Here is a 19,822-nt window from a genome sequence, read left to right as displayed (position 1 = left end):
CATTCTTGTTTTCAAATCCTTCCATGACCTCGCCCCTGCCTATCTCTGTAACCTCCCCCGCCCCCCGTGCACCCCCCCCGCCCGAGATATCTGCGCACCTCTAATTCTGCCCTCTTGAGCATCGCCCAATTTTAATCGCTCAACCATTGGTGGCCGTGCCTGGGCCCCAAACTCTGGGACTTCCTCCCTAAACCTCTCCACCTCTCTTTGCTCTTTTAAGTCATTCCTTAAAACCTCCCTCTGTGACCAAGCACTGGGTCTCTGCCCTAATAGCTCCCATGTGGCTCAGTCTTGGCTGATATCTTTGAGGATATAACGAGCATGGTGGATAGAGGTGTACCGATGGATGTGGTATATTTAGATTTCCAAAAGGTATTCGATAAGGTGCCACACAAAAGGTTACTGCAGAAGATAAAGGTACGCGGAGTCAGAGGAAATGTATTAGCATGGATAAAGAATTGGCTGACTAACAGAAAGCAGAGAGTCAGGATAAATAGGTCCTTTTCGGGTTGTAAATCAGTGGTTAGTGGTGTGCCACAGGGATCGGTGCTGGGACCACAACTGTTTACAATATACATAGATGACCTGGAAGAGAAGACAGAGTGTAATGTAACAAAATTTGCAGATGACACAAAGATTAGTGGGAAAGCGGGTTGTGTAGAGGACAGAGAGGCTGCAAAGAGATTTAGATAGGTTAAACGAATGGGCTAAGGTTTGGCAGATGGAATACAATGTCGGAAAATGTGAGGTCATCCACCTTGGGAAAAAAAACAGTAAAAGGGAATATTATTTGAATGGGGAGAAATTACAACATGCTGAGATGCAGAGGGACCTGGGGGTCCTTGTGCATGAAAACTCTTTTGGAGAAAAGCCGACTGCACCTGGTATTCCCAGGCAGTCTCCCATCCAAGTACTAACCAGGCCTGACTCTGCTTAGCTTCCGAGGTCAGACAAAATCAGGCATTTTCAGACTAGTGTGGCCATAGGCTCCTTATGCATGAAATCCCAAAAAGTTTGTTTGCAGGTGCAGCAGGTAATCAGGAAGGCGAATGGAATGTTGGCCTTCATTGCGAGAGGGATGGAGTACAAAAGCAGGGAGGTCCTGCTGCAACTGTATAGGGTATTGGTGAGGCCACACATGGAGTACTGCGTGCAGTTTTGGTCACCTTACTTAAGGAAGGATATACTGGCTTTGGAGGGGGTACAGAGGCGATTCACTAGGCTGATTCCGGAGATGAGGGAGTTACCTTATGATGATAGATTGAGTAGACTGGGTCTTTACTCGTTGGAGTTCAGAAGGATGAGGGGTGATCGTATAGAAACATTTAAAATAATGAAAGGGATAGACAAGATAGAGGCAGAGAGGTTGTTTCCATTGGTCGGGGAGACTAGAACTAGGGGGCACAGCCTCAAAATACGGGGGAGCCAATTTAAAACCGAGTTGAGAAGGAATTTCTTCTCCCAGAGGGTTGTGAATCTGTGGAATTCTCTGCCCAAGGAAGCAGTTGAGGCTAGCTCATTGAATGTATTCAAGTCACAGATAGATAGATTTTTAACTAATAAGGGAATTAAGGGTTATGGGGAGCGGGCGGGTAAGTGGAGCTGAGTCCACGGCCAGATCAGCCATGATCTTGTTGAATGGCGGAGCAGGCTCGAGGGGCTAGATGGCCTACTCCTGTTCCTAATTCTTATGTTCTTATGTTCTTATGTTATGTTCTTATAACGCCACTGCGAGGCGCCGTGGGAGGTTTTTCTATATTAACAACGGTATATAAAGTAGGTTGTTTCAACACACACTCACCAGACCCTCACCACACGCCCGATCTCCCAGTGTGAGCTTTGCCCATGAGCCAGGAGCTGTTATACTACCCGGCCACCAATACCCTGGTACCAACAGTGTGGAGCTACCTCTGCATCCTTCACAGGGACACGACCCTCAGTGAGCATCCAGGGGTGTGTGACAGACTGTGGACCCGATCACTGTCAGAGAGCAGGGCCCAACGGATCACTATCACAGTGCACAATTTGTCTCTCTCTCTCTCTCCCATACTCACATTTTCTCCATCTCTCTCTCTCTCTCCCATACTCATACGCTCTCCATCTCTCTCGCTCTCCCATACTCACACTCTCTCCATCTCTCTCTCTCATACTCACACTCTCTCCGTCTCTCTCTCTCGCTCTCCCATACTCACATTCTCTCCATCTCTCTCTCTCATACTCACACTCTCTCCGTCTCTCTCTCTCGCTCTCCCATACTCCCATTCTCTCCATCTCTCTCTCTCTCTCCCATACTCATACGCTCTCCGTCTCTCTCTCTCTCCCATACTCACTCTCTCCGTCTCTCTCTCTCTCTCCCATACTCACACGCTCTCCGTCTCTCTCTCTCGCTCTCCCATACTCACACTCTCTCCGTCTCTCTCTCTCGCTCTCCCATACTCACACTCTCTCCGTCTCTCTCTCTCGCTCTCCCATACTCATATTCTCTCCATCTCTCTCTCTCTCCCATACTCATACGCTCTCCATCTCTCTCTCTCTCCCATACTCACTCTCTCCGTCTCTCTCTCTCTCCCATACTCACACTCTCTCCGTCTCTCTCTCTCGCTCTCCTATACTCACATTCTCTCCATCTCTCTCTCTCTCCCATACTCATACGCTCTCCATCTCTCTCTCTCTCCCATACTCACTCTCTCCGTCTCTCTCTCTCTCCCATACTCACACTCTCTCTGTCTCTCTCTCTCTCATACTCACACTCTCTCCGTCTCTCTCTCTCCCATACTCACACTCTCTCCATCTCTCTCTCTCTCCCATACTCACATTCTCTCCATCTCTCTCTCTCTCCCATACTCATACGCTCTCCGTCTCTCTCTCCCATACTCACTCTCTCCGTCTCTCTCTCTCTCCCATACTCACACTCTCTCCGTCTCTCTCTCTCGCTCTCCTATACTCACACTCTCTCCATCTCTCTCTCTCTCTCCCATACTCATACGCTCTCCGTCTCTCTCTCTCTCCCATACTCACATTTTCTCCATCTCTCTCTCTCTCTCCCATACTCATACGCTCTCCATCTCTCTCGCTCTCCCATACTCACACTCTCTCCATCTCTCTCTCTCATACTCACACTCTCTCCGTCTCTCTCTCTCGCTCTCCCATACTCACATTCTCTCCATCTCTCTCTCTCATACTCACACTCTCTCCGTCTCTCTCTCTCGCTCTCCCATACTCCCATTCTCTCCATCTCTCTCTCTCTCTCCCATACTCATACGCTCTCCGTCTCTCTCTCTCTCCCATACTCACTCTCTCCGTCTCTCTCTCTCTCTCCCATACTCACACGCTCTCCGTCTCTCTCTCTCGCTCTCCCATACTCACACTCTCTCCGTCTCTCTCTCTCGCTCTCCCATACTCACACTCTCTCCGTCTCTCTCTCTCGCTCTCCCATACTCATATTCTCTCCATCTCTCTCTCTCTCCCATACTCATACGCTCTCCATCTCTCTCTCTCTCCCATACTCACTCTCTCCGTCTCTCTCTCTCTCCCATACTCACACTCTCTCCGTCTCTCTCTCTCGCTCTCCTATACTCACATTCTCTCCATCTCTCTCTCTCTCCCATACTCATACGCTCTCCATCTCTCTCTCTCTCCCATACTCACTCTCTCCGTCTCTCTCTCTCTCCCATACTCACACTCTCTCTGTCTCTCTCTCTCTCATACTCACACTCTCTCCGTCTCTCTCTCTCCCATACTCACACTCTCTCCATCTCTCTCTCTCTCCCATACTCACATTCTCTCCATCTCTCTCTCTCTCCCATACTCATACGCTCTCCGTCTCTCTCTCCCATACTCACTCTCTCCGTCTCTCTCTCTCTCCCATACTCACACTCTCTCCGTCTCTCTCTCTCGCTCTCCTATACTCACACTCTCTCCATCTCTCTCTCTCTCTCCCATACTCATACGCTCTCCGTCTCTCTCTCTCTCCCATACTCACACTCTCTCTGTCTCTCTCTCTCTCATACTCACACTCTCTCCGTCTCTCTCTCTCCCATACTCACACTCTCTCCATCTCTCTCTCTCTCCCATACTCACACTCTCTCTGTCTCTCTCTCTCCCATACTCACACGCTCTCCGTCTCTCTCTCTCTCTCTCCCATACTCACTCTCTCCGTCTCTCTCTCTCTCCCATACTCACACGCTCTCCGTCTCTCTCTCTCGCTCTCCCATACTCACACTCTCTCCATCTCTCTCTCTCATACTCACACTCTCTCCGTCTCTCTCTCTCCCATACTCACATTCTCTCCATCTCTCTCTCTCATACTCACACTCTCTCCGTCTCTCTCTCTCGCTCTCCCATACTCACATTCTCTCCATCTCTCTCTCTCTCTCCCATACTCATACGCTCTCCGTCTCTCTCTCTCTCTCCCATACTCACTCTCTCCGTCTCTCTCTCTCTCCCATACTCACACGCTCTCCGTCTCTCTCTCTCGCTCTCCCATACTCACACTCTCTCCGTCTCTCTCTCTCGCTCTCCCATACTCACACTCTCTCCGTCTCTCTCTCTCGCTCTCCCATACTCACATTCTCTCCATCTCTCTCTCTCTCTCCCATACTCATACGCTCTCCGTCTCTCTCTCTCTCCCATACTCACTCTCTCCGTCTCTCTCTCTCTCCCATACTCACACTCTCTCCGTCTCTCTCTCTCGCTCTCCTATACTCACATTCTCTCCATCTCTCTCTCTCTCCCATACTCATACGCTCTCCGTCTCTCTCTCTCTCCCATACTCACACTCTCTCTGTCTCTCTCTCTCTCATACTCACACTCTCTCCGTTTCTCTCTCTCCCATACTCACACTCTCTCCATCTCTCTCTCTCTCCCATACTCACATTCTCTCCATCTCTCTCTCTCTCCCATACTCATACGCTCTCCGTCTCTCTCTCTCTCCCATACTCACTCTCTCCGTCTCTCTCTCTCTCTCCCATACTCACACTCTCTCCGTCTCTCTCTCTCGCTCTCCTATACTCACATTCTCTCCATCTCTCTCTCTCTCCCATACTCATACGCTCTCCGTCTCTTTCTCTCTCTATTCTCACACTCTCTCCGTCTCTCTCTCTCTCCCATACTCACTCTCTCCGTCTCTTTCTCTCGCTCTCCCATACTCACACTCTCTCTGTCTCTCTCTCTCTCATAATCACACTCTCTCCGTCTCTCTCTCTCTCCCATACTCACACGCTCTCCGTCTCTTTCTCTCTCTATTCTCACACTCTCTCCGTCTCTCTCTCTCTCCCATACTCACACTCTCTTCGTCTCCCTCTCTCCCATACTCACACTCTCTCCATCTCTCTCGCTCTGTCTCTCTCTTTCTGTCTCTCTCTGTCTCTCTCTCTGTCTCTCAGTGTCTCTCTCTGACTCTTTCTCTCGCTTTCTCTCTCTCTGTTTCCTGTCTCTTTCCCCCTCTCTCTCTCTCTCTCTCTCTCTCGGTCTGTCTCTTTCTCTTGCTCTCTCTTGCTGTTTCCTGTCTCTTTCCCTCTCTCTCTGTCTCTCTATCTCTGTCCCGATCATAAATCAGAGCTACAGCCATTCTGGAATCCAGCTTGGGCCTTACCTGGATCCACATGGGCCTTTCCCAGTCCTGACAGCACCAGGATAACGGTACAGAGCTGGAGAAACATCCTGGGGAGACAGAGACAGATGTTCAACCCCTCATCCAGTCCCAGCTGACGAAACCTTCTTCAAACTTTTCCCAATTAACACCAGGCATGGAATACAAGAGCAGGGAGGTTATGCTTGAACTGTAAAAAACACTAGTTAGGCCACAGCTGGAGTACTGCGTGCAGTTCTGGTCACAACATTACAGGAAGGATGTGATTGCACCGGAGAGGGTACAGAGGAGATTTACGAGGATGTTGCCTGGACTGGGGAATTTTGGCTGAGGAAAGATTGGATAGGCTGGGTCTGTTTTCTTTGGAACAGAGGAGGCTGAGGGGAGACCTGATTGAGGTGTATACAAGTATACAATTGCGAGGGGCCTGGATAGAGTGGATAGGAAGGACCTGTTTCCCTTGGCAGAGGGGTCAACAACCAGGGGGCATCAATTTAAAGTAATTGGGGGGAGGTTTAGAGGGGATTTGAGGGAAATCTCTTCACCCTGGAACTCACTGCCTGAAAGGGTGGTAGAGGCAGAAACCCTCGCCACATTTAAAAAGTACCTGGATGTGCAAGGGTCAAGAATGTCTCGGAGCGGGTGCAGGGACATTTTGAAGAGGGAGGGTGAACAGCCAGTTGTCGTGGTGCATTTAGGTACCAACGATATATGTAAAAAACAGGAGAAGGTCCTACAAGACGAATTTAGCGAGCTAGTAGATAAATTAAAAAGTAGGACCTCAAAAGTAGTAATCTCAGGATTGCTACCAGTGCCACGTGCTAGTCAGAGTAGGAATCGCAGGATAGCTCAGATGAATACGTGGCTTGAAGAGTGGTGCAGAAGGGATGGATTCAAATTCTTGGGACATTGGAACCGGTTTTGGGGGAGGTGGGACCAGTACAAACCGGATGGTCTGCACCTGGGCAGGACCGGAACCAATGTCCTAGGGGGAATGTTTGCTAGTGCTGTTGAGGAGGAGTTAAACTAATATGGCAGGGGGATAGGAACCTATGCAGGGAGACTGAGGGAAGTAGAATGGGGGCAGAAGCAAAAGATAGAAAGAAGAAAAGTAAAAGTGGAGGGCAGGGAAACCCAAGGCAAAAAGGGCCACATTACAGCAAAATTCTAAAGAGGCAAAGTATGTTAAAAAGACAAGCCTGAAGGCTCTGTGCCCCAATGTGAGGAGCAGTTGGAATAAGATGGACGAATTAACGACACAGATAGCAGTTAACGGATATGATGTAATTGGCATCACGGAGACATGGCTCCAGGGTGACCAAGGCTGGGAACTCAACATCCAGGGGTATTCAACATTTAGGAAGGATAGACAGAAAGGAAAAGGAGATGGGGTGGCGTTGCTGGCTAAAGAGGAAATTAAAGCAATAGTAAGGAGGGACATTAGTTTGGATGATGTGGAATCGGTATGGGTGGAGCTGCGGAATTCCAAAGGGCAGAAAACGCTAGTGGGAGTTGTGCACAGACCACCAAACAGTAGTAGTGAGGTTGGGGACAGCATCAAACAAGAAATTAGGGATGTGTGCTATAAAGGGACAGCAGTTATCATGGGTGACTTTAATCTACATATAGATTGGGCTAACCAAACTGGGAGCAATACGGTGGAGGAGAATTTCCTGGAGTGTATAATGGATGGTTTTCTAGACCAATATATCGAGGAACCAACTAGAGGGCTGGCCATCCTAGACTGGGTGATGTGTAATGAGAAAGGACTAATTAGCAATCTTGTTGTGCGAGACCCCTTGGGGAAGAGTGACCATAACATGGTAGAATTCTTTATAAAGATGGAGAGTGACACAGTTAATTCAGAGACTAGGGTCCTGAACTTAAGGAAAGGTAACTTCGATCGTATGAGATGTGAATTAGCTAGAACAGACTGCCGAGTGACACTTAAAGGGTTGACGGTGGATAGGCAATGGCAGACATTTAAAGATCACATGGATGAACTTCAACAATTGTACATCTCCGTCTGGAGTAAAAATAAAACAGGGAAGGTGGTTCAACCATGGCTAACAAGGGAAATTAAGGATAGTGTTAAATCCAAGGAAGAGGCATATAAATTGGCCAGAAAAAGCTGCAAACCAGAGGACTGGGAGAATTTTGTAATACAGCAAAGGAGGACAAAGTGTTTAATTAAGAGGGGGAAATTGAATATGAGAGGAAGCTTGCTGGGAACATAAAAACTGACTGCAAAAGCTTCAACAGATATGTGAAGAGAAAACGATTAGCGAAAACAAACGTAGGTCCCTTGCAGTCAGATTCAGATGAATTTATAATGGGGAACAAAGAAATGGCGGACCAGTTAAACAAACACTTTGGTTCTGTCTTCATGAAGGAAGACACAAATACTAGGGGACCGAGGGTCTAATGAGAAGGAGGAACTGAAGGAAATCCTTATTAGGCAGGAAATTGTGTTAGGGAAATTGATGGGATTGAAGGCCGATAAATCCCCGGGGCCTGATAGTCTGCATCCCAGAGTACTTAAAGTGGTAGCCCTAGAAATAGTGGATGCATTGGTGATCATTTTCCAACAGTCTGTCAACTCTGGACTGGTTCATATTGACTGGAGGGTAGCTAATGTAACACCACTTTTTAAGAAAGGAGGGAGAGAGAAAACAGGTAATTACAGATCGGTTAGCCTGACATCAGTAGTGGGGAAAATGTTGGAATCAATTATTAAAGATGAAATAGCAGCGCATTTGGAAAGCAGTGACAGGATCGGTCCAAGTCAGCATGGATTTATGAAAGGGAAATCCTGCTTGACAAATCTTCTGGAATTTTTTGAGGATGTAACTGGTAGAGTGGACAAGGGAGAACCAGTGGATGTGGTGTATTTGGACTTTCAAAAGGCTTTTGACAAGGTCCCACACAAGAGATTGGTGTGCAAAATCAAAGCACATGGTATTGGGGGTAATGTATTGACGTGGATAGAGAACTGGTTGACAGACAGGAAGCAGAGAGTCGGGATAAACGGGTCCTTTTAAGAATAACAGGCAGTGACTAGTGGGGTACCGCAGGGCTCAGTGCTGGGACCCCAGCTATTTACAATATACATTAATGATTTGGATGAGAGAATTGAGTGTAATATCTCCAAGTTTGCAGATGACACTAAGATGGGTGGTGGTGTGAGCTGCGAGGAGGATGCTAAGAGGCTGCAGGGTGACTTGGACAGGTTAGGTGAGTGGGCAAATGCATGGCAGATGCAGTATAATGAGGTTATCCACATTGGTGGCAAAAACACGAAGGCAGAATATTATCTGAATGGTGACAGATTAGGAAAAGGGAAGGTGCAACGAGACCTGGGTGTCATGGTACATCAGTCACTGAAGGTAGGCATGCAGGTACAGCAGGCAGTAAAGAAAGCAAATAGCATGCTGGCCTTCATAGCGAGAGGATTTGAGTATAGGAGCAGGGTAGTCTTACTGCAGTTGTACAGGGCCTTAGTGAGGCTTCACCTGGAATATTGTGTTCAGTTGTGGTCTCCTAACCTGAGGAAGGACATTCTTGCTATTGAGGGAGTGCAGCGAAGGTTCACCAGACTGATTCCAGGGATGGCTGGACTGACATATGAGGAGTGACTGGATCGACTGGAGTTTAGAAGGATGAGAAGGGATCTCATAGAAACGTATAAGATTCAGACGGGACTGGACAGGTTAGATGCAGGAAGAATGTTCCCGATGTTGGGGAAGTCCAGAACCAGGGGACATAGTCTATGGAAAAGGGGTAAGCCATTTAGGGCTGAGATGAGAAGAATCTTCTTTACTCAGAGAGTTGTTAACCTGTGGAATTCCCTGCCGCAGAGAGTTGTTGATGCCAGTTCATTGGATATATTCAAGAGGGAGTTAGATATGGCCCTTACGGCTAAAGGGATCAAGGGGTGTGGAGAGGAAGCAAGAAAGAGGTACTGAGGGAATGATCAGCCATGATCTTATTGCATGGTGGTGCAGGCTCGAAAGGCTGACTCCTGCACCTATTTTCTATGTTTCTAAAGGGCTGCAACCTTCAGGGCTATGGAAAGTAGGTTTAGGCTGGATAGCTCTTAGTCGGCCGGTGCGGACACGATGGATCGAATGACCTCCTTCTGTGTCATACTGTTCCATGATTCTATGATTAACAATCTCATGGAGACACCCTGTAAACATTAATACACTCCCGGGGACCCCTGTAAACATTAATACACTCCCGGGGACCCCTGTAAATATTAATACACTCACGGGGACCCCTGTAAATATTAATACACTCCCCGGGACCCCTGTAAACATTAATACACTCCCGGGGACCCCTGTAAATATTAATACACTCACGGGGACCCCTGTAAATATTAACACACTCCCGGAGACCCCCTGTAAATATTAACACACTCCCGGAGACCCCCTGTAAATATTAACACTCCCGGAGACCGCCCGTAAATATTAACACACTCCCGGTGACACCCTGTAAATATTAACACATGCCCGGGGACCCCCTGTAAATATTCACACTCCCGGAGACCCCCTGTAGATATTAACACTCTCCCGGAGATCCCCTGTAAATATTAACAAAGTCCCGGAGGCTCCCTGTAAATATTAACACACTCCCGGGGACCCCCTGTAAATATTAACACACTCCCGGATACCCCCTGTAAATATTAACACACTCCCGGAGACCCCCTGTAAATATTAACACACTCCCGGAGACTCCCTGTAAATATTAACACACTCCCGGAGACCCCCTGTAAATATTAACAGACTCCCGGAGACCCCTGTAAATATTAACAGACTCCCGGAGACCCCTGTAAATATTAACACACTCTCGGAGACCCCCTGTAAATATTAACACACTCCCGGAGACCCCCCCGTAAATATTAACACACTCCCAGAGACTTCCTGTAAATATTAACACACTCCCATGGACCCCCTGTAAATATTAACACACTCCCGGAGACCCCCTTAAATATTAACACACTCCCAGGGACCCCCTGTAAATATTAACACACTCCTGGGTACCCCTGTAAATATCAACACACTCCCAGGGACCCCTGTAAATATTAACACTCTCCAAGGGGCCCCTGTAAATATTAACACACTCCCGGAGACACCTGTAAATATTAACACACTCCCGGAGACCCCTGCAAATATTAACACACTCCCGGAGACCCCTGTAAATATTAACACTCCTGGAGACCCCTGTAAACATTAACACACTCCCGGAGACCCCTGTAAATATTAACACACTCCCGGAGACACCCTGTAAATATTAACACACTCCCGGAGACCCCTGTAAATATTAACACACTCCCGGAGACCCCTGTAAATATTAACACACTCCCGGAGACACCCTGTAAATATTAACACACTCCCAGAGACACCCTGTTAATATTAACACACTCCCGGGAACCCCCTGTAAATATTAACACACTCCCAGAGACCCCTGTAAATATTAACACACTCCCGGAGACCCCTGTAAATATTAACACACTCCCGGAGACACCCTGTAAATATTAACACACTCCCGGGGACCCCTGTAAATATTAACACACTCCCGGAGACCCCTGTAAATATTAACACATTCCCGGAGACCCCCTGTAAATAGTAACACACTCCCGGAGACCCCCTGTAAATATTAACACACTCCCGGAGACCCCTGTAAATATTAACACACTCCCGGAAACCCCTGTAAATATTAACACACTCCGGAGGACCCATGTAAATATTAACACACTCCCGGAGACCCCCTGTAAATATTAACACACTCCCGGAGACCCCTGTAAATATTAACACACTCTCGGAGACCCCCTGTAAATATTAACACACTCCCGGAGACCGCCTGTAAATATTAACACACTCCCGGGGAAACCCTGTAAATATTAACACACTCCCGGAGACCCCCCTGTAAATATTAACACACTCCCGGAGACCCCCTGTAAATATTAACACACTCCCGGAGACTCCCTGTAAATATTAACACACTCCCGGAGACCCCCTGTAAATATTAACACACTCCCGGGGACCCCCTGTAAATATTAACACACTTCCGGAGACCCCCCCTGTAAATATTAAGACACTCCCGGAGACCCCCTGTAAATATTAACACACTCCCGGAGACCCCCTGTAAATATTAACACACTCCCGGAGATCCCCTGTAAATATTAACACACTCCCGGGGACCCCCTGTAAATATTAACACACTCCCGGAGACCCCTGTAAATAATAACTCACTCCCGGGGACTCCCTGTAAATATTAACACACTCTCGGAGACCCCCTGTAAATATTAACACACTCCCGGAGAGCGCCTATAAATATTAACACACTCCCATGGACCCCCTGTAAATATTAATACACTCCCGGAGACCCCCTTAAATATTAACACACTCCCAGGGACCCCCTGTAAATATTAACACACTCCCGGGGACCCCTGTAAATATGAACACACACCCGGGGACCCCTGTAAATATTAACAATCTCCAAGCGGCCCCTGTAAATATTAACACACTCCCGGAGAACCCCTGTAAATATTAACACACTCCCGGAGACACCTGTAAATATTAACACACTCCCGGAGACCCCTGCAAATATTAACACACTCCCGGAGACCCCTGTAAATATTAACACTCCTGGAGACCCCTGTAAATATTAACACACTCCCGGAGACCCCTGTAAATATTAACATACTCCCGGAGACCCCCTGTAAATATTCACACTCCCGGAGACCGCCCGTAAATATTAACACACTCCCGGTGACACCCTGTAAATATTAACACATGCCCGGGGACCCCCTGTAAATATTCACACTCCCGGAGACCCACTGTAGATATTAACACTCTCCCGGGGACCCCCTGTAAATATTAACACTCCCGGAGACCCCCCTGTAAATATTAACACACTCCCGGTGACACCTGTAAATATTAACTCACTGCCGGGGACCCCCTGTAAATATTAACACATTCCCGGAGACACCTGTAAATATTAACACACTCCCGGAGACCCCTGCAAATATTAACACACTCCCGGAGACCCCTGTAAATGTTAACACTCCTGGAGACCCCTGTAAATATTAACACACTCCCGGAGACCCCCTGTGGATATTAACACTCTCCCGGAGATCCCCTGTAAATATTAACACACTCCCGGGGACCCCCTGTAAATATTAACACACTCCCGGAGACCCCCTGTAAATATTAACACACTCCCGGAGACCCCCTGTAAATATTAACACACTCCCGGAGACCCCTGTAAATATTAACACACTCTCGGAGACCCCCTGTAAATATTAACACACTCCCGGAGACCGCCTGTAAATATTAACACACTCCCGGGGAACCCCTGTAAATATTAACACACTCCCGGAGACCCCCCTGTAAATATTAACACACTCCCGGAGACCCCCTGTAAATATTAACACACTCCCGGAGACTCCCTGTAAATATTAACACACTCCCGGAGACCCCCTGTAAATATTAACACACTCCCGGGGACCCCCTGTAAATATTAACACACTTCCGGAGACCACCCCTGTAAATATTAAGACACTCCCGGAGACCCCCTGTAAATATTAACACACTCCCGGAGACCCCCTGTAAATATTAACACATGCCCGGGGACCCTTGTAAATATTAACACACTCCCGGAGACCCCCTGTAAATATTAACACACTCCCGGAGACACCCTGTAAATATTAACACACTCCCGGAGACCCCTGTAAATATTAACACACTCCCGGAGACCCCTGTAAATATTCACACACTCCCGGAGACACCCTGTAAATATTAACACACTCCCGGAGACACCCTGTTAATATTAACACACTCCCGGGAACCCCCTGTAAATATTCACACACTCCCAGAGACCCCTGTAAATATTAACACACTCCCGGAGACCCCTGTAAATATTAACACACTCCCGGAGACCCCTGTAAATATTAACACACTCTCGGAGACCCCCTGTAAATATTAACACACTCCCGGAGACCCCCCCGTAAATATTAACACATTCCCAGAGACTTCCTGTAAATATTAACACACTCCCATGGACCCCCTGTAAATATTAACACACTCCCGGAGACCCCCTTAAATATTAACACACTCCCAGGGACCCCCTGTAAATATTAACACACTCCTGGGTACCCCTGTAAATATCAACACACTCCCAGGGACCCCTGTAAATATTAACACTCTCCAAGGGGCCCCTGTAAATATTAACACACTCCCGGAGACACCTGTAAATATTAACACACTCCCGGAGACCCCTGCAAATATTAACACTCTCCCGGAGACCCCTGTAAATATTAACACTCCTGGAGACCCCTGTAAATATTAACACACTCCCGGAGACCCCTGTAAATATTAACACACTCCCGGAGACACCCTGTAAATATTAACACGCTCCCGGAGACCCCTGTAAATATTAACACACTCCCGGAGACCCCTGTAAATATTAACACACTCCCGGAGACACCCTGTAAATATTAACACACTCCCAGAGACACCCTGTTAATATTAACACACTCCCGGGAACCCCCTGTAAATATTAACACACTCCCAGAGACCCCTGTAAATATTAACACACTCCCGGAGACCCCTGTAAATATTAACACACTCCCGGAGACACCCTGTAAATATTAACACACTCCCGGGGACCCCTGTAAATATTAACACACTCCCGGAGACCCCTGTAAATATTAACACATTCCCGGAGACCCCCTGTAAATAGTAACACACTCCCGGAGACCCCCTGTAAATATTAACACACTCCCGGAGACCCCTGTAAATATTAACACACTCCCGGAAACCCCTGTAAATATTAACACACTCCGGAGGACCCATGTAAATATTAACACACTCCCGGAGACCCCCTGTAAATATTAACACACTCCCGGAGACCCCTGTAAATATTAACACACTCTCGGAGACCCCCTGTAAATATTAACACACTCCCGGAGACCGCCTGTAAATATTAACACACTCCCGGGGAAACCCTGTAAATATTAACACACTCCCGGAGACCCCCCTGTAAATATTAACACACTCCCGGAGACCCCCTGTAAATATTAACACACTCCCGGAGACTCCCTGTAAATATTAACACACTCCCGGAGACCCCCTGTAAATATTAACACACTCCCGGGGACCCCCTGTAAATATTAACACACTTCCGGAGACCCCCCCTGTAAATATTAAGACACTCCCGGAGACCCCCTGTAAATATTAACACACTCCCGGAGACCCCCTGTAAATATTAACACACTCCCGGAGATCCCCTGTAAATATTAACACACTCCCGGGGACCCCCTGTAAATATTAACACACTCCCGGAGACCCCTGTAAATAATAACTCACTCCCGGGGACTCCCTGTAAATATTAACACACTCTCGGAGACCCCCTGTAAATATTAACACACTCCCGGAGAGCGCCTATAAATATTAACACACTCCCATGGACCCCCTGTAAATATTAATACACTCCCGGAGACCCCCTTAAATATTAACACACTCCCAGGGACCCCCTGTAAATATTAACACACTCCCGGGGACCCCTGTAAATATGAACACACACCCGGGGACCCCTGTAAATATTAACAATCTCCAAGCGGCCCCTGTAAATATTAACACACTCCCGGAGAACCCCTGTAAATATTAACACACTCCCGGAGACACCTGTAAATATTAACACACTCCCGGAGACCCCTGCAAATATTAACACACTCCCGGAGACCCCTGTAAATATTAACACTCCTGGAGACCCCTGTAAATATTAACACACTCCCGGAGACCCCTGTAAATATTAACATACTCCCGGAGACCCCCTGTAAATATTCACACTCCCGGAGACCGCCCGTAAATATTAACACACTCCCGGTGACACCCTGTAAATATTAACACATGCCCGGGGACCCCCTGTAAATATTCACACTCCCGGAGACCCACTGTAGATATTAACACTCTCCCGGGGACCCCCTGTAAATATTAACACTCCCGGAGACCCCCCTGTAAATATTAACACACTCCCGGTGACACCTGTAAATATTAACTCACTGCCGGGGACCCCCTGTAAATATTAACACATTCCCGGAGACACCTGTAAATATTAACACACTCCCGGAGACCCCTGCAAATATTAACACACTCCCGGAGACCCCTGTAAATGTTAACACTCCTGGAGACCCCTGTAAATATTAACACACTCCCGGAGACCCCCTGTGGATATTAACACTCTCCCGGAGATCCCCTGTAAATATTAACACACTCCCGGGGACCCCCTGTAAATATTAACACACTCCCGGAGACCCCCTGTAAATATTAACACACTCCCGGAGACCCCCTGTAAATATTAACACACTCCCGGAGACCCCTGTAAATATTAACACACTCTCGGAGACCCCCTGTAAATATTAACACACTCCCGGAGACCGCCTGTAAATATTAACACACTCCCGGGGAACCCCTGTAAATATTAACACACTCCCGGAGACCCCCCTGTAAATATTAACACACTCCCGGAGACCCCCTGTAAATATTAACACACTCCCGGAGACTCCCTGTAAATATTAACACACTCCCGGAGACCCCCTGTAAATATTAACACACTCCCGGGGACCCCCTGTAAATATTAACACACTTCCGGAGACCACCCCTGTAAATATTAAGACACTCCCGGAGACCCCCTGTAAATATTAACACACTCCCGGAGACCCCCTGTAAATATTAACACATGCCCGGGGACCCTTGTAAATATTAACACACTCCCGGAGACCCCCTGTAAATATTAACACACTCCCGGAGACACCCTGTAAATATTAACACACTCCCGGAGACCCCTGTAAATATTAACACACTCCCGGAGACCCCTGTAAATATTCACACACTCCCGGAGACACCCTGTAAATATTAACACACTCCCGGAGACACCCTGTTAATATTAACACACTCCCGGGAACCCCCTGTAAATATTCACACACTCCCAGAGACCCCTGTAAATATTAACACACTCCCGGAGACCCCTGTAAATATTAACACACTCCCGGAGACACCCTGTAAATATTAACACACTCCCGGGTCCCCTGTAAATATTAACACACTCCCGGAGACCCCTGTAAATATTAACACACTCCCAGAGACCCCCTGGAAATATTAACACACTCCCGGGAACCCTGTAAATATTAACACACTCCCGGAGACCCCCTGTAAATATTAACACATGCCCGGGGACCCTTGTAAATATTAACACACTCCCGGAGACCCCCTGTAAATATTAACACACTCCCGGAGACACCCTGTAAATATTAACACACTCCCGGAGACCCCTGTAAATATTAACACACTCCCGGAGACACCCTGTAAATATTAACACACTCCCGGAGACACCCTGTTAATATTAACACACTCCCGGGAACCCCCTGTAAATATTAACACACTCCCAGAGACCCCTGTAAATATTAACACACTCCCGGAGACCCCTGTAAATATTAAAACACTCCCGGAGACACCCTGTAAATATTAACACACTCCCGGGTCCCCTGTAAATATTAACACACTCCCGGAGACCCCTGTAAATATTAACACACTCCCAGAGACCCCCTGGAAATATTAACACACTCCCGGAGACCCCTGTAAATATTAACACACTCCCGGGGACCCCTGTAAATATTAACACACTCCCGGGGACCCCCTGTAAATATTAACACACTCCCGGAGACCCCTGTAAATATTAACACATTCCCGGAGACCCCCTGTAAATAGTAACACACTCCCGGAGACCCCCTGTAAATATTAACACACTCCCGGAGATCCCTGTAAATATTAACACACTCCCGGAAATCCCTGTAAATATTAACACACTCCGGAGGACCCATGTAAATATTAACACACTCCCGGAGACCCCCCCTGTAAATATTAAGACACTCCCGGAGACCCCCTGTAAATATTAACACACTCCCGGGAACCCTGTAAATATTAACACACTCCCGGAGAGTCCTGTAAATATTAACACACTCCCGGAGACCCCCTGTAAATATTAACACATGCCCGGGGACCCTTGTAAATATTAACACACTCCCGGAGACCCCCTGTAAATATTAACACACTCCCGGAGACACCCTGTAAATATTAACACACTCCCGGAGACCCCTGTAAATATTAACACACTCCCGGAGACACCCTGTTAATATTAACACACTCCCGGGAACCCCCTGTAAATATTAACACACTCCCAGAGACCCCTGTAAATATTAACACACTCCCGGAAACCCCTGTAAATATTAACACACTCCCGGAGACACCCTGTAAATATTAACACACTCCCGGGGACCCCTGTAAATATTAACACACTCCCGGAGACCCCTGTAAATATTAACACACTCCCAGAGACCCCCTGGAAATATTAACACACTCCCGGGAACCCTGTAAATATTAACACACTCCCGGAGAGTCCTGTAAATATTAACTCACTCCCGGAGACCCCTGTAAATATTAACACATGCCCGGGGACCCATGTAAATATTAACACACTCCCGGGGACCCCCTGTAAATAGTAACACACTCCCGGAGACCCCCTGTAAATATTAACACACTCCCGGAGACCCCTGTAAATATTAACACACTCCCAGAGACCCCCTGGAAATATTAACACACTCCCGGGAACCCTGTAAATATTAACACACTCCCGGAGAGTCCTGTAAATATTAACTCACTCCCGGAGACCCCTGTAAATATTAACACATGCCCGGGGACCCCTGTAAATATTAACACACTCCCGGGGACCCCCTGTAAATAGTAACACACTCCCGGATACCCCCTGTAAATATTAACACATGCCCGGGACCCCTGTAAATATTAACACACTCCCGGAGACCCCTGTAAATATTAACACACTCCCGGGGACCCCCTGTAAATAGTAACACACTCCCGGAGACCCCCTGTAAATATTAACACACTCCCGGAGACCCCTGTAAATATTAACACACTCCCGGAGACCCCTGTAAATATTAACACACTCCCGGAGACCCCTGTAAATATTAACACACTCCGGAGGACCCCCTGTAAATATTAACACACTCCCGGGGACCCCCTGTAAATATTAACACACTCCCGGAGACCCCTGTAAATATTAACACACTCCCGGAGACCCCCTGTAAATATTAACACACTCCCGGAGACACCCTGTAAATATTAACACACTCCCGGAGACCCCTGTAAATATTAACACACTCCCGGAGACCCCTGTAAATATTCACACACTCCCGGAGACACCCTGTAAATATTAACACACTCCCGGAGACACCCTGTTAATATTAACACACTCCCGGGAACCCCCTGTAAATATTCACACACTCCCAGAGACCCCTGTAAATATTAACACACTCCCGGAGACCCCTGTAAATATTAACACACTCCCGGAGACCCCTGTAAATATTAACACACTCCCGGAGACTCCCTGTAAATATTAACACACTCCCGGAGACCCCCTGTAAATATTAACACACTCCCGGAGACCCCCTGTAAATATTAACACACTCCCGGAGACCCCTGTAAATATTAACACACTCTCGGAGACCCCCTGTAAATATTAACACACTCCCGGAGACCGCCTGTAAATATTAACACACTCCCGGGGAACCCCTGTAAATATTAACACACTCCCGGAGACCCCCCTGTAAATATTAACACACTCCCGGAGACCCCCTGTAAATATTAACACACTCCCGGAGACTCCCTGTAAATATTAACACACTCCCGGAGACCCCCTGTAAATATTAACACACTCCCGGGGACCCCCTGTAAATATTAACACACTTCCGGAGACCACCCCTGTAAATATTAAGACACTCCCGGAGACCCCCTGTAAATATTAACACACTCCCGGAGACCCCCTGTAAATATTAACACATGCCCGGGGACCCTTGTAAATATTAACACACTCCCGGAGACCCCCTGTAAATATTAACACACTCCCGGAGACACCCTGTAAATATTAACACACTCCCGGAGACCCCTGTAAATATTAACACACTCCCGGAGACCCCTGTAAATATTCACACACTCCCGGAGACACCCTGTAAATATTAACACACTCCCGGAGACACCCTGTTAATATTAACACACTCCCGGGAACCCCCTGTAAATATTCACACACTCCCAGAGACCCCTGTAAATATTAACACACTCCCGGAGACCCCTGTAAATATTAACACACTCCCGGAGA

At 47.6% G+C, this 19,822-nt stretch overlaps 1 protein-coding gene and 1 pseudogene across 1 annotated transcript in view; both read right to left on the bottom strand.

The window, feature by feature from the left end:
• Positions 1-19,822, bottom strand: part of LOC139264038 (fucolectin-4-like) — a 43,157-nt gene that overhangs the window by 17,976 nt on the left and 5,359 nt on the right. The window contains exon 2 of the mRNA XM_070880137.1: positions 5,594-5,661. Within this exon, the coding sequence (XP_070736238.1) occupies positions 5,594-5,660 (67 nt within the window). The 5' untranslated portion in view covers position 5,661. The remainder of the gene's footprint in view (positions 1-5,593; positions 5,662-19,822) is intronic.
• LOC139264849 (5S ribosomal RNA) lies at positions 870-988 on the bottom strand (annotated as a pseudogene).

Source organism: Pristiophorus japonicus, chromosome 5 (genome assembly GCF_044704955.1).
Source record: "Pristiophorus japonicus isolate sPriJap1 chromosome 5, sPriJap1.hap1, whole genome shotgun sequence".
Lineage (NCBI taxonomy): Eukaryota > Metazoa > Chordata > Chondrichthyes > Pristiophoridae > Pristiophorus > Pristiophorus japonicus.
This window is presented reverse-complemented; position numbering and strand designations above follow the sequence as displayed.